The sequence below is a fragment of the Diorhabda carinulata genome, chromosome 6 (assembly GCF_026250575.1).
Source record: "Diorhabda carinulata isolate Delta chromosome 6, icDioCari1.1, whole genome shotgun sequence".
Lineage (NCBI taxonomy): Eukaryota > Metazoa > Arthropoda > Insecta > Coleoptera > Chrysomelidae > Diorhabda > Diorhabda carinulata.
In genome coordinates this window covers 19,986,997-20,002,920 of record NC_079465.1, presented here as the reverse complement: position 1 = coordinate 20,002,920, position 15,924 = coordinate 19,986,997, and the positions used below count along the sequence as shown (strand labels likewise).

Here is a 15,924-nt window from a genome sequence, read left to right as displayed (position 1 = left end):
TCTCCTTCAAAAATTTAGTTGTTTGACGCTAGCATTGTCGTGAAGAATGATTTGACGATCTTTGTTCAGGTTCATGTAAAATCGATTGTATTATACTCTCCGATATCCCAAGAGACCTGTAAGTCACATGCCGATCTTCTTTAACCATTTTGCTCACAGCATCGATGTTTTTTCTCTGATAGTGCTTCATGACCAAAAGTTACACGAAGCAATTCTATGCACTGTTTTTGAGTAAGGCCTGTTTTAATATCCTCCAACGTAAGTCATTTTTGCACAAATTTGCTTCTTTTAAACGTTCACTTTACGAGTTATATGCGTTTAGTGAACGTGTAATATGTTTGCGGATAGTACTGCTTTGAGATTTAGAGTATTTGAAGCTTTCGCTTTTTTATATTTTGCCATTCGTTAATATTTATCTCGACTCTCAAAACGCTTAACAAGCCATTCAACTTGGAGATACGATTATCACGCTCTGGACTAAGTGGAGCGTGAAAGATCGTGGTCATGAATGTGATTGTCGTAAGTGCTTAGTGGAACGCACCCAGAGTGACAGGTTCTAGAGATAAAATAGATTCATGTCTCTGTGAAGTAAGATTTGGATATGTTCTGTGAAAGGCAGTTATAGACAACAACTTTCTACCCAATTTTCGCTCAATAGCTTTAGCGCTCTAATCATGTTAAAAACAGCGAATTTGTATGTCTTCTAATAACGTTTTTACAGTTTTCCCTAAATTTATGAGGAAGTCTAGTACTGTCACCTTTTTGTGGGTAATTTTTCTAGATAGGATTTAAACAAGGCTTGTGTAGATGTTGTGGAAGTTTCTTTTTCATTGAAGACTACTACATGAATTTTGGCTCTTTCCGTTCGGCAATAGTCATGACGCACGTCCATTCTTCAACGTCTGATTGAACCCTTAGATTCCAACCAATAACTTTTATTATTAGATTTATATATAAGGTTAATAGTATGTATAATATTTCTATTCATTTTAGTATAATAATTAAAAACTTGATACGTAATCGTGTTACGCAAAATATGATAATTAGAAATTGATTGATAAGACCAGAAAATTTCGATAATTACATGTGTAAGTTCAAACTAACGAGATGATGAGGAAAACAATTATGAGAGCGGTGAATAATAAAAATTTGGAGACATTAAAAAAAGTTATTAATCAGGCAATTGCCGAAGCTCCTCAATATTTGGAAAAGTTGAAAAAAGAACAAAGAAAAATAGTTTCTGACAAACTAGAACATTTGAATAAATGGTATATGAAAATTATAGGTTTAGACGAAGTTAAGATTTATCAAGATAGAGTTACAGCTTTGCAGGTTAATAAGAAACAATTTTAAATATGCACGATATTCATTAATTGAAATTTAATTTAGGAGCAACTATTAACCACTCAAACAAAAAGAAGAGAAATAAACAGACAATTATCTGAAATAAGACGACAAGCACAAGATGTGCAAAGTCAGATTCAACACATTGATAGAAAAGAAAAGTTCGATGTATATTGTCAACTAATAAAGGATGAAAGAGAGGTGAGTTAAGAATACAAAAGTGATTAAGACATTTACTACCTAGTGGGTTTAGTGTAAATTTGTTGAAATATGATGTTAAATGTTGCAAAGAATGGAAAAAGTCATGTCTTGTGGAAAATATTAACTAACCCACTATATTTTGCTGAAAAATTTGTTGTCAAACAATCTGTAAACCTTTCTAAGAATTGATAGTTTGCATGAATTTCTTTCATTCATCACTATCGCTACTTTTTAGTTTAACTTCACTTATCCATTATACAGTTAAAACTTTTTTTAAGGTCTTATTTTCGTTGTAAAATTGTCTTTATTTTAGGTCCCTTCTGATTGAAAATTAGATATTAAAACAGGTAGAACATTGATGTTTAGACATATTTTGGTCTTTATGAACATATGAGCTGTCATTGATAATTTTATTAATCAATAGATCTCTTACAAATAAAAATATATTTTAACCACAAACATTAACCATTGAAGAATCTAATTATCTAATTATTTAGATAAATTCAAAAAGTTCTTTTCTTGTATTGATTCATTTTCAAGAATTTTTATAATTGCATGTAGTTTTTTTTTTAGATTTTCCGGTTTGTTGATGCAGTTTTATGTTTTTATCGCATTTATGACCTTTTAATCTATTTTATAAATACTGAGATATCTGTCTTATGTAAACAACCTCAAATTCATTACAAGGTACTTGATAAATAATATTAAATTTGCCATAATTTTCATTCCTTCCATCCTTTAATCCTAAAGGAAAGGAATTGTAAGGGAAACAACAAAAAATTTCCATGTCAATAGTGGAAATGAATTTGAAATTCCATCATTGTGTAAGAATGGACTAGAAAATTTTTTATTTTCTGTCACATTTCTTCTTTTAATAGCTCATGTCGATTAGTGATTTTTCAATAGTTGTTATAAGATTAGCTGAGCTTGACCCTTCATACTCTCATTTCTAACTGACAGCTTAAACTGAATGTGTATGGGGTATGTTTAAAAAATAGATTATTCTAAATTTCAGATATTAAACTTGGAATATTCGGTTAATGCTACTTTCCAAGAATATGATCAAGCTGAAAGAGATTTGTTTACAGCATTTACAAATTCTGTTAGAGATTCGCAGGAAAAACAAAGGGCACAATTAGAATATGCTAAATATTTAGGTTTAGTATTAAGTATAATTGGCTCGTTTTTAGGTAAACATATTAAATTATTATATTCATTCTAATAAGAAATGAATCAATTATAGATTATATCATTATTCGAAAACCATATATTTCATAGTTTAAAAAATAATATTGCAAGATTTATAATTTTTATCATGTTATGAGATTATTGAGTTGAGAGTTGGATTGTTGGATATGTGTTATAGAAAACTCTAAACAAATATATTTTCTTTATTCGATATATGTTTCAATAAAATCACATTATTAATGTCACATAAAATGTTTGCCACTCTAATCAAATTAACTCACAAGAATCGTGTCTGGAGATAGTTTGTTTCTTTTTAATGATTTAATTCATAAGGTGTTTCCATCTTTTCCACTTTTTTTTATTCAAAAATTAGAACGCAAAAAGATTATATTTCATAAACATTTGTCAGCGTTCATTTTCATATAAATAGGATTGTTGTAAACACCTTCAATAATGAATGTTGTTCATTCAATGAAGTTTAGTTAATTCAATCATTGAGATTTATTGGATTCATTCAGTATTTAATATTAATTGTTCACCCAATCTGAGTATCAGTTATTTATATACTTTAATTGAGGTCGAATATCACTTTCTAAGGAAGAGTCTCCAGCCGGAGTAGTAAGGTTACAATTTATTTGTGAAATAAAAAAAGTAATTTACTTCACATGTACTAAATGTTGAGATGTATTTTAATATTCCATTGTGTATTATTGTTTGATAAATTTTTAGCTTTTCTTTACACATTTTTCTGGAGACAAGACCTTAAGACTTATATAAATAAAGAAATTTCATCTTTAAAATTTCATCAAGGAATTAGCATTTCAAAAGATGTTGAAATGTATTTAAAGGAAATTAAACAGTGGGAAATTCAAAATTACAATGAAATTTTGAACAGCAGAAATGATGTGCACAATGTGATACGTTATTTGAATTCCAAAGGAGAGAAGCCAATTCCACTGCCTTCGATTGAGAATGAACCTATTGAAATGCCATTAAGAGTATTGAAATATATTGGAATAAGCTTTTTGGGTTATATAATATTTAAATCCATTTTTGGATAAAAAGTTGGTAGGTTCAAATTTAAAATATATTTCGTACATTTATTTATGCTATAAATATAGGTTTATAAGTGACGTTTGTAGTTTGTAATGTTTCCTAAACTATACTAATAACTTTCTAAATTGAAATTGAAACAATCTAATTAATTAATATTAGTTATAACTTAATAAACATGCTCAAAGATATACAACAATTTCCATGTATATTTCTATATTTTCTAATTTTTAGTGTTCGTTTGTCAAAGGCATTTTCGTTAGCGACAAAACACTAAAATATCTGAACACTTTTGCAGACATTTGAATGAACGAAAATTGTCACCTGTACAGGTCTGCTTGCACTGAACGTCAGTAGCGTATGGGGACGTCTGAGGAAGCTTCGAAGGAGAAATCAACGAGCTTTGAGCATGTCATTTTATTTTTTTTATCGTGTAAAGTGTTTTTAAGTGCTAAAGCGTTCATTAAGATTGAGAGGATATTTGAAATTAAGTCTTATTAATCGATGTTGTCTATTCAGTATCATTGTAATTCGAAAATTAAATTTAATTTTAAGGGTATTTTAGAAAAAAAATTTGACCAGGGCCTCGTTTCAGCCTTGGGTTTCCCGTGACCAATAATTTCAGTATACTAATAAAAATAGCTTAATTACCACATGTATTTTAAAAAATTTACACTTATCGAAAATAACGTTGAAATATAAAATGGAATAATGTTGATAAACACTTTGTTACTCTTGTTTAATATTGTATAAGTAATCCAATCATTGAATTCAGATACTCTAGTGAATACAGATGGATATCCTGTAGCGCAATCAATAGGTCCAAAGGAAACTACTCCGATTTGAATATCATCAATTATAAGCGGTCCTCCACTGTCTCCAGTGCAACTTCCTTTAATACCCATCCCAGAGGTGCACAAATGAGTATTTTGAATTACCTAAAAAGGAGTACTTTTTATATTATATGATATTTGACTAACATCAGATTTTTTTCCATTTTCATAACAATGTAGCGTGCTGTGAAAGTGTTTAAAACCAAATAGTATATATTTTCTCATGGAGATTCTGAAAATCATATCAGTTATTTAATTGAAGGTACAGTTTCCCAGAAAATGCAATTTATTTTCGCGCCTGTCGTATCCACAACCAGTTATACGCTTAGCATAGATAAAATTAAGAATTTATTTTATTGTCATTTAATTATTCTATGATTTAACGATTTTGACGCAGTCTTCCGAGCGATGCCGGAAACTATTCTTTTTCAACAACCAGTTCTAAACATTGTGTATGATTGGTTGCCTCTCTTTAAGGGTGAGTAAATGTTCTATTTTTTGTCGAAAAGTCATGGTAGTAATCCATTGCCGCTATAGCTATCTTCAATATGGTAAGGACAAACCAGTGTTAATATAATAATCTTGCTTTCGGAAGGGTAGTTCTAGCTATTTTAAAACTCAAAAAATTAAATACTTACTAGATTGTATGCATCATTGGTGGATTTACATTCATCGTTCGATAAAACAATTACTTCTACTTTTTTTAAAATATTAGAAACGCTTGTGGTTTCTGTTGTCCCCCATCCAAGGATAATTGCGGATATTCCATCATAAGTATCTGAATCCGAACTGATATTAACCAAATTCACATAATTATCCAATGTAGCGCTCTGCGAAAGTTTAATCAAAGCGATATCGTTTTGTAAAGTGGCCGGATCAAAACCGTCGTTCACATAAACTTTGTCGCTATAATAAACTTGGCGTCCTTCTTCTTGGGTATTGGATATATCGTGACTTCCCAAAAAAATAGTTGCATACAAAAAATTGCTGTAACAGAAGAAGAAATTATTAAATAACAGAATATATTAACGATCGTAATGACATAATAACGTACAGAAATCAAAATTTTGGGAAAGAATACAATTTTTATTATATTTTCCTTTTCGATAATGGTTGCCATCTGTAAAATTTGGTAGTCGGGACAAGACGCGTGAAAACTTCGAGTTCTTAATTCAGACATGTTAAGTGGGTTATAGTTATAAAAAAAACAGTTTTTGATTAATATTGAGGCTTCAAAATTGAATTTACATAATAATGATAAAAATATCTTTGCTGTCAAAAATTTACATCGAAAATTGGGTTGACATCCGTCTGGGTTTCTCCGGATCGCTCACTCTCGAGCCCGCCCGTCTGCGATTTGCTACGCCGCTCAAACTTAGCATGGCAACGGTTAGAGGTGTATAAATGTTGACCGCCGTTCCTGCCAATTTTCTTCACGTATGGAGTGGAGGTATATCGGCAACTGACTGAAGTTTTCTTTGAAGAGTGCATGGCCGCAAATTGTACAGGGATTTTGTTGAGGGCTGCACGGAAGATCGATGTCAAGAACGGAATGGAAAATTGTCGGTTTCGGATGTGATTGTCCTAAAGATTAACAGTGAGCTGCTCAAAAATCGGAGGGTCACTTATTATGAATTTGTCGAATGCATTTCTCAACCTCATCATAGCACAATTGAAAGAACTTTAACAGAAACGTTGAGTTATTGCAAAACTGACTGACATAAGGAGCAACGCCTTAACAGTTAGTCTAATAATTTGAGATGGTAGACAACCAGGAGAAGTTGTTGGACAATAAACTCAGATTAATCAAACTTCAGCGGGCAATCTTGAATCCTTGGAGGGAACGACTGGCGAAGGGAGAATGGGATTTATAATTTCATTGCTGTGTAATAATTTTTTCTTACTCGTTTACGCAGTGGGCAGCTGTTAAAATCCAATTTTTCTCAATGAGGGTGCCTCCGCAAAAAGATTGCTGTTTTGAAGTAGTTGTATATATAGCTGCTTGATATGGATACGAATGAGGAGGTGAAACATTTTCTCCGCCCATTATTCTGGATACAGATTTTGTTTTTACATCTTTAGGAAACACGAATACGCCTGTTAGATTATTTTTACTAGCTTCTAGCTGAAAAAAATATATGAGTGGAACTATCCGATATTATTACATTTTAAATAACCTAATCACCATTAAAGAAAATAAACCACTGAAAAAATTCGTTGAAGACATGGGAGTAGTGGGTGTTATCCTTAGAATATTAAATGGTAACGATGCGAAAAGGGATACCATTTTGATCCGGTAGTAATGAAAAGAGAATCTACAACTTCTAGAGGATTCATCAACGAAAGTTCATTTGAAATAAAATTTATATATATATATATATATATATATATATATATATATATATATATATATATTATTATGTTTGAAAAAGGAAATAACACTATTAAGAGATAAGGTGACCATAATTTTGAAAGCGGGACATAAGAAAAACTATAGAAATATTGTACAAAACCACTGACATCATAAAGAGAATGTGATGTTAAAAGATTATTCTCATTACATAAACATTTTAAAACGATCTTAGCCTTATAAACCTAATAAATCAATGAGTATTTTCCTATCAAAATTTGAATTTAGCTTCTAGAGCGGTATATTTGGCTATCATGGCCGACATGCCAAATGGGCATTGCATACGCATTCGAAATTATGATTTAAAAATCAAATTTACGTTAGAGGAAGAAGGCGATAAAATATTTTTGTAATTTATATTAAATATATTTAAATAGAGGGAAAATATAGAGATTAAAATCCAAATGTAATTTGGTAATTATTGGTAATCTTTAAACAATTCTATTAAACTAGATCAATCTGAAAGTCATACAGAGAAGATAGAAAATCGAACAAATTCATGTACTTTTTAAGCGTTGTTTTTGATTGAATATTTATAGCTTTTCAAAAAAAATCTTATAAAAAGGTTGGGTATAATTCTTGGAATATTAAATGATAACAATACCATTTTGATGGATGTCTTATTTTCTTTGCAATTGTAACCCGACTTGACATAATTTAAACTTGGCCTTCAAGGTATCAATGAAAAGACAATTAAAGATACTTACAACTCCTAGAGGATTCAACGCGATTTCGTTTAAAATAAAATAGGTCAAATCTCCATTTTTCCATCATTTGTCATTGTGACAGTAGATAATATCAACTCTTACATTTTAAATACTATACTCAAAGTATTGTATTTTTTGACTATTAAGAAAATGTCACAGACACAAATTATCTTTCCGCATAATACAAATTTGAACCCTATTATGAACATATCTCTATATTTTTCTATTTTCGTTGTATATTTTTGATTCGATTTTCTATTACAACGTTAGCTTACCTTGTTACCACACGTAAACCATAAAATAAAAACCACACTACCAATAACGTTCATATTTAAAATGGTTAAAAAACGAATTCATTCAATAGTAAAGTAAAATGTAACTGAGCAGACATCCATTCAATACATTATGTTATTTATTGACTACCAATCGAAGTCTAGTATAATAAATTTTTATCTGTCTTTCTAAGTATGATATGATATGTCAATAATCCCAGTTATCGACCAATGTCATCATTATTTGTCATATAGAAAAATTCTGATCAAAAAATTATTTGCTCAAATGTGAACAAATATTTTGTTAATTACTACTAATTAAACAAAAACTATAAAAGAAGGTATAATTTTGTGAGTAATAAATTAACTTTCCAATTCTTAGTTTAGATTTTTACCACGAATTTATTAGTTTCAACTCTATGTTTATAACTGCTTTTTTGGTCCAAATTTTAATTTAAACTTAAAGCGATTAGTTAATTTAAGCTTCGTAAAATTCAATCAAAATATCTGATTTTCCTTATTTGGGATTCATAAATTGCAGTGCAGTCTCTGATTTACAAAATCGAGATGCAATTATCAACATATCTGTAAATATCAAAAATAAGCTTAACATAGCAAATTGAATTTGAAAGGACTAGAGACACTACCACTACACCAGCACTCTACACTGTCTAACGCGTGTTTCGATAACCAAATTAACGTCTTCAGAGACTGAAGATGAACTAAAATCTATTAACTTGACATACTAAATATTCCCATCAATGAACTTTCCAACCAAATCTGAGGGAATTTCACATTCTTTCCTTAACGACTAAACTATTTAATGGGTTGTAATGAATTATAATTCATTTACAATATTTTTGAACAATATGGTGATATTTTGCAAAAGATCGCAATGATCTGGAATCATTCAAAGATTGTGGTGGCACTCGTGGAAATTTATTATTCTTAATTATACCAATATAACGGTGTGTTCGATTGAACGCCCCTGGTATAAAGTGAATGTATTTACAAAATCGTTTTGATACAAATCTAAAGTTACCCACTAAAAACAAGTTTGTTTTTGTTGTCTACGTATTATCCATGCATTTACAATAATACAACTAAATTAGTCTGCATTTAAGTGCGATAAGAATTAAACAAACAAAATTTCATCAACTGCATATGAAAAAGGAATATCTGACCACATAAATTTTGGAATAAACTCTTGAGCTAAATATATAAATTTTGGAATGAACTCTTGAGCTAAATATATAAATTTGAGGTACAACTTGAACAGTTTTAAGGTCAATAGATTAATTAATTAATTATATATTGTTCTGAAGTAGACCTTCACTAAAATATTTACTTAATTTAGAACATCATTTTTGGAATCCTTATAAAAACTTGTTCAATAATGTTGAGGAAGGAAAAATGACATTTCAATCGTATTTGCGTACAATTTTTTGAATTATAAACCAATCCAAGATATTTAGTTGAAAGCGAGGGTGTCAAAAAGACCAGTGAACGGTTACGGTCCCCCCATGGAAATTTTGACGAGAGCCTCGTTTCGGCCTAGGGATTTCCACGTTTGACAAATTCCTGTGATCGCTAGTTTAAGCTATATAAAGTTATAAATTATAAATGAGCATACCAATAAAAATCAAATTACTTAATTAATAAATGTATTTTAGATATTAATACTGATCGAAAATGATGTTGAAATATAAAATGGAATAATGTTGATAAACACTTTGTTACTCTTGTTTAATATTGTGTAAGTAATCCAATCATTGAATTTAGATACTCTAGTGAATACAGATGGAGTTCCAGCGCAATCACTGGCTCCAAAGGAAGCTACTCCGATTTGAATATCATCAATTATAAGAGGTCCTCCACTGTCTCCATCACAAATTCCTTTAGTACCCACCCCAGAGGTGCACAAATGAGTATTTTGAATTACCTAAAAAAAAGTACTTTTTATATTAAATCCTTAAACGTACTTTAATTACAGTTAGGTTAAGCCGATTCGACAATTAGGTATAAACCGCTACAAGCAAACCCAAAGATTGGACTTATTTGCAGAATATGTTTCTGAAGCTCTACACCTAATGAATATGAAGATGACCAGGAAATAATAGAATACCTAGGTCACAACTCCAATTTTTTAATTTATTTTGGAATGCATAACACCTCGTATCGGATGCTGATTTACGCAGAAGCCAAACGTTCAACATTTTCCAGAACACTAAAGTCTTTCCTCGCTTTGTCTTTATTAGAGAAAAAAAGATAGTCTTGACAGATTTGGTTTAGTAGATCGTTCTATTCTTTGTGGAAATAATGTTGGTGTTATGATCGAAAATTATTCATTGATCGTTAAATTTTATTATCAATGAATTTTTTATAATATTGGAATCATTTTGAAAATAAAAATCAGTTTTTTGAGGTGAATGATCCCTGTCAAATAAATTTATTGAGACAACTTCCGTATTGAAGGTACAGAGAAAAAAAAAACAATAAACTGATGACTGTATTAAAGCTAAAAGCCTTTGAAATGTGGAACCTTCAAAGAATGTTGCGTATACTATGGACAGAGAGGAACAAGGATGTACTACGAAGAGCGGGGACTGAGAGACATAAAGCTGTTCAAATTGATCAAGGTGCGAAAGGTTGGATACTTGGGTCACGTTCTTAGAGGAGAAAGATATACAATACCCAAATTGATCATACAAGGAAAGATTGAAGGAAAGAGAAGCGTAGACCGAATGTAACAAATGTTATGGCTACGCAATATAAAACTGGCATAAATAATACTGGTGAGCTGTATCATGCTGCTATAAATAAATGTCAGACCATAAGATAATTGCCAACGCGCTGTAGGTGCTAGGCAGTAGAAGAAAAAGAAGATTTGGAGAGAAAATTAAAATACTTACTGAATTATATAAGTTATTCGTGAATTTACAGTCATCGTTCGATAATACAGTTACTTCTACTTTTTTTAAAATATTAGAAATGCTTGTAAATTCTGTTGCTCCCCATCCAAGGATAGTTGCGGTTTTTCCAACATAAGTATCTGAATCCGAACTGATTTTAACCATATTTACATAATTATTCAATCTAGCGCTTTGCGAAAGTTTAACCAAAGCAATGTCGTTTTGAAAAGTGACAAGATCTAAATCGTCGTGCACATAAACTTTGTCGCTATAATAAACTTGGCGACCCTTTTCTTGGGTATTGGTTATATCGTGACTTCCCAATAAAATATGTGCATACAAAAAATTGCTGTAATAGAAGAAGAAATTATTAAATAACACAATATAATAACGATCTTCATGATATAATAATATGCAGAAACCAAAATATTGGAAAAGAATACAATATTATACCAGCTTTCATTTTCGATTATGGACATCTATAGAATCAGCAACTGTTTCACAGAATTCTTTAAAAACTTGTACTGTGTAAGTGACAAAAAATTATAAATTTGATGATAGATTTTACGTTTACTGGCAGTAAATCACATACGTGGTTGCACGGCGTTTCTAATTACATGCGCGGATACTGTGGTCTTAGATAAGACATATAAAGTCTTATCTTAGTCTTATCCTAGTAGTCAAATTTTGGAAATGGCAAATCTATGTGTTAAGCATCCTACGCCAATCATGTTTGGGACTAGATCTTCTTTCAATTTGTGGAAAACATTGTTGGTTACGTGGAAGCTATCTAAACTAGACGTCACTTCTATCCACTGGAATATAAAATTTCATTGATTGATCTCATATATAGTTTCGACAGTTGCTATATCAGTCGATTTCACCTTTATTTTATACATTACTTTTTAGTAAGTTACATTAACAGACCTGACAATAGTCGTGATTTAGAAGATTGCATCAAGTGGAATATTCAGAACGCAACACTCATTTCGGTGCAAAATGTTGAAGAAAATTTATTAAATATAAAGTTATTCTTTACACTAGTACGAAGATTGCACCAAGAGTAAGGCTCCCAATGAGCTACGATCTCGAGGGAAGGTGCTTGGTATTCGTTTGGCAGACGTCAGAGTTGAGGTGGAAGTGTTGAGTGCTTCACTCAAGGAAGTAACAACCCCTGGAGGTACTAACTGACTGAGGTTTATGGTGAAGACTGCTTGTCCATTTTGGTAAAGGTCGCAAGGAAGCTTATCATGGCATAATTGAAAGAACTTTAACAAAAACTTTAAATTTCCACCAGGTTAATATTCGTTGGGTCCCCCGGATTCTGACTGACGGACACGAGGAGCACGCGTTAACTATTCCTTCAATAATTTGAGAGATTAGGAAACAAGGAGAAGTTGTTGTCAGATACTGTGAAACATTTACCAAAATCCAACGAGCAATTTAGATTGGCTGGAGAGGATGACTGGAGGAGGAAAGTACTGCTTCATCATGTCTCCACGTAACTCATCAAACACAGCAGATTTATCATTTCTTTCTCTAAGCTAAAAAACAATTCGACTTAGGAATAAAAAAGCTGGAAATATAGTTTTAAAATGTGGGTTGTGCAGGTATTTTAATATTACGTAAGGCTACTGCCATCGTATTATGTTACTTTTTCTGCACTTATTTTCTACTAAATAGTTAACTGGCCACCACAAAAAACATAATGTTCTGAATAAATACCAGTAAAACCATGACAGATCCTGTAAAAATCGATCAAGTGAGCTTCTGGTAAAGAGATAAAATATTGTGTCTTTCATTGTATTGTATTCTCTTGCTCTATCTCATGTGACTTTAAGTGGATTTATTAACAAAAATAACATTTATAATTTCACTGTTGTGTAATAATTTTTTCTTACTCGTTTACGCAGTGGGCAGCTGTTAAAATCCAATTTCTGTCAATGAGTGTGCCACCGCAAAAAGTTTCTTTTCTTGAAGTGATTGCTAGTAGAGCTGCTTGATATGGATACGAGTGAGGAGGTGAAACGTTTTCTCCCCCCATTATTCTGACTATAGATTTGGTTTTTACATCTTTAGGAAACACGAATACGCCTGTTAGATTATTTTTACTAGCTTCTAGCTGAAAAAAATATATGAGTGGAACTATCAGATATTATTACATTTTAAATAACCTAATCACCATTAAAGAAAATAAACCACTGAAAAAATTCGTTGAAGACATGGGAGTAGTGGGTGTTATCCTTAGAATATTAAATGGTAACGATGCGAAAAGGGATACCATTTTGATCCGGTAGTAATGAAAAGAGAATCTACAACTTCTAGAGGATTCATCAACGAAAGTTCATTTGAAATAAAATAGGTGAAATCTTCTTTTGTACATTAGTATAATTAGTTTCTCCAAAATTTGTCATGATGACAATAGAATATCAAATTTTCTATTTCAAATAAAATACTCAGAGTATGAGTGAACTTTGTGACTATTAAGAAAATGTTTGAGACCATTTATCTTTTTCGCATAATACAAATACGAATCGTATTATAATTATTTTTCTGTATTTCGATTCGATTTTCTATTACAACGTTAGCTTACCTTGTTACCACACATAAACCATAAAATAAAAACCGCACTACCAATAACGTTCATATTTAAAATGATTAAAGACGAATAGTAAAGTATAATGTAACAGAACTGACATCCATCAAACTTCTTATGTTATTTATTGATTACCAATCGAAGTCTAGTACGACTACTGACATACTGATTTGTCAATAATTATGTGTAACAGATATTTTATCAATAACTACTAATTGTAATTAAAACTAAAAAAGATCGTATAATTTTATAGCTGAGTAATAAATTAACTGTTCAATGGTTGGATTAGGTTTATTTGTTTAACCTGTATGTTTGTATGAGTTTTAGCCTAAATTTTGAACTATTTTGAGCGATCAAATTCAATTTAAACTTTGCACTTGTCAAAGACTGAAGGCGATGCAATAATTCGACCAAAATATCTGATTATATTTAGTCCATGCACCAGATATCATAAATTGCTTTTTGAATTATATAGAGCAGTCTCCGACTTACAAAATTGAGATGTTACATCTGTAGGTTTGAAATAGCAAATTGAGCTAGAAAGCAAAAATAAAATACAGTTTGCAACACTGGAAAATACGCTTTTAGTTAATGGAAGTGTACTTGGTAATTTTCTTATTCTTATAACGTTTTTTTACTTTTTAGTGAGATTATTGCTGATTTTTTAAAACTATAAATCATTTAAAACTAACAATACCTCTTATGCGAGTACTTCTTAAGAAATGCTGGAATTTTCTTCAAAAGATTTCGGATATTTCAAAAATCAAAGATGGAGGTGGCATGATAAAATCTATTAAAATGAAAAATTATTATTTTTAATCCTACCAGTAAAGTTATATTTTCGATTGAACATCCCTGGTATGAACTGAATATATTTACAAACAGTTATGATAAACATCCAAATTTTATCACTAAAAACAAGTTTATTTTTAAAAATACGTTGTTTACATATTTCCTTTGGGTTTAAAATTGTATAACCAATTCTGTAATTACGATAAGATAACAAAATATTATTAACTGCACGCAAAAAAGTAAGACACCTCAATACAGAAGTTCGTTCTGAATACAGAACTCTTGATATAAATATATCAAGTTGAGGTAAGGCCTTAACATTTTTCAGACCAACAGATTAATTATATTTAACTATGTATTTTCCTAGAGTTCAATTAAACACTTAACTTTTTCAAAATGTTTATGAAACTTGATATCAAACTAAGTGATATTAGCATTGTGGTTATTTTGAAATTTATACTTTTAGACGTATTTTTCGCAAATTAAATCCAAATCCTTAAGATCACTCTTATATTTGAGGTTGAGTTTGTGTTGGGAACTAAATATAAAGTAATTCACTTTTCTTTGACGTTCCTGGAAAATTAGCTGGCCCTATTTGGACCGATCGGAAATCTCATTCCTCGTAATCAACAAATATTATTCGTATTTAGACCTTTAATTTGGAAAATAGAAGAAAAATCTCGTGTCAATTTCATTTGTTTGAGGTAGCAGTATTTTTAGATTTGTTAATGTTTTTTCTAAGAGGATGGTACCAGAAGTACCTGGTTCAATAAAGAAAACATAAAAAATATATTTATTTTTCAACCTTATCTCCTTTTAGTTCAATAAGTGTGATAACCGTTTTAAAATAATAATCGTCAAGCTCCTCAAAATAGCAACTAACTGACTATATCACCTCTTTATTGTTGGACAATCTTGTGGCCGTTTTTGGTTGATTCCTTCGCTCAATAGTTGCAATAAGTTCGCATAATAGCCACCGTTGATAGACGCCATGACCTTGCCAGCTGATGGAACGGTCTTTACCTTCTTTGTAGCCGGTTATCATCTCATTTGGTCGACCACTACGATGATGGTTTTCGCAGGTCATACGGCTACGTTTAAACTCTGCTACCAAATATTTTACTGTTAATAACGAAGGATCAGTCTCACCTAAAGTAGAATCTAGTAATTTTATATTGGTTGTGATAAGGCCTTTCAAATAAAACTCACTATTGATGGTTGCCAAGCAAATACTAAACAACGTGGAGTCTTCAAACTTGGAACATATGCTGTAAACATTGTGTACTTTCTAATACAGCGATTTTTGTCAAGCCTCTATCGCCATCTCTAGGTCAAACCAGGTAATTCTGGGAGCATCTTCGTACCCTATTAATTTTTGCACTTTTCTTAAATATGTTTTTTGATGACGGATTTTTGACGGTATTTTGTGCCTCTATGCTTTGGTAGAATGAAAAATGAAACGACATATGACTTGGGCACCTATTTCCATTGAATAGGCGCTGGAACGAGAGCGTCAAACATAAACATTGGCCAGCGCGAGCTCGGTGCAAAATTGAACGCGAGCTCGAGCGCTTATGTTTATGAAACACATTTCATAACCTGTTTAATTGATGCTG

At 31.0% G+C, this 15,924-nt stretch overlaps 2 protein-coding genes across 3 annotated transcripts; one reads left to right on the top strand and one right to left on the bottom strand.

Moving 5' to 3' along the window:
* Positions 1 to 585: 585 nt before the first annotated feature.
* LOC130896041 (uncharacterized) lies at positions 586 to 6,811 on the top strand. Of its 2 annotated transcripts, none has more exons than XM_057803797.1 (5): positions 586 to 1,332; positions 1,390 to 1,545; positions 2,561 to 2,735; positions 3,463 to 3,801; positions 4,021 to 6,811. In XM_057803797.1, the coding sequence occupies exons 1-4, from the start codon at positions 1,108 to 1,110 to the stop codon at positions 3,792 to 3,794; spliced, it is 888 nt and encodes a 295-aa protein (XP_057659780.1). In that variant the 5' UTR covers positions 586 to 1,107; the 3' UTR covers positions 3,795 to 3,801; positions 4,021 to 6,811. The 2 variants fall into 2 exon arrangements, with proteins under 2 accessions (XP_057659780.1, XP_057659779.1); XM_057803796.1 differs by lacking the exon at positions 4,021 to 6,811 and having other exon boundaries at positions 622 to 768; positions 994 to 1,332; positions 3,463 to 3,876.
* On the bottom strand, positions 2,921 to 13,805 carry LOC130896039 (kallikrein-5). The gene is made up of 6 exons (XM_057803794.1): positions 13,514 to 13,805; positions 12,822 to 13,042; positions 10,921 to 11,269; positions 6,524 to 6,744; positions 5,258 to 5,606; positions 2,921 to 4,724 (listed from the first exon to the last, which is right to left on the bottom strand). Exons 1-6 carry the CDS (start codon positions 13,565 to 13,567, stop codon positions 4,434 to 4,436), a joined length of 1,485 nt encoding a protein of 494 aa, XP_057659777.1. The 5' UTR covers positions 13,568 to 13,805; the 3' UTR covers positions 2,921 to 4,433.
* Positions 13,806 to 15,924: the final 2,119 nt, after the last annotated feature.

Coding starts and splice junctions, on each gene's coding strand:
- LOC130896041 (XM_057803797.1), top strand. CDS start 1,108: ATGATGAGGAAAACAATTATGAGAGCGGTGAATAATAAAAATTTGGAG. Junction 1,333..1,389: donor ATAGAGTTACAGCTTTGCAG/GTTAATAAGAAA, acceptor AATTTAATTTAG/GAGCAACTATTAACCACTCA. Junction 2,736..3,462: donor TATAATTGGCTCGTTTTTAG/GTAAACATATTA, acceptor ATAAATTTTTAG/CTTTTCTTTACACATTTTTC.
- LOC130896039 (XM_057803794.1), bottom strand. CDS start 13,567: ATGAACGTTATTGGTAGTGCGGTTTTTATTTTATGGTTTATGTGTGGT. Junction 13,043..13,513: donor GGTTTATGTGTGGTAACAAG/GTAAGCTAACGT, acceptor TATTTTTTTCAG/CTAGAAGCTAGTAAAAATAA. Junction 4,725..5,257: donor CCAATGATGCATACAATCTA/GTAAGTATTTAA, acceptor ACTCCTTTTTAG/GTAATTCAAAATACTCATTT.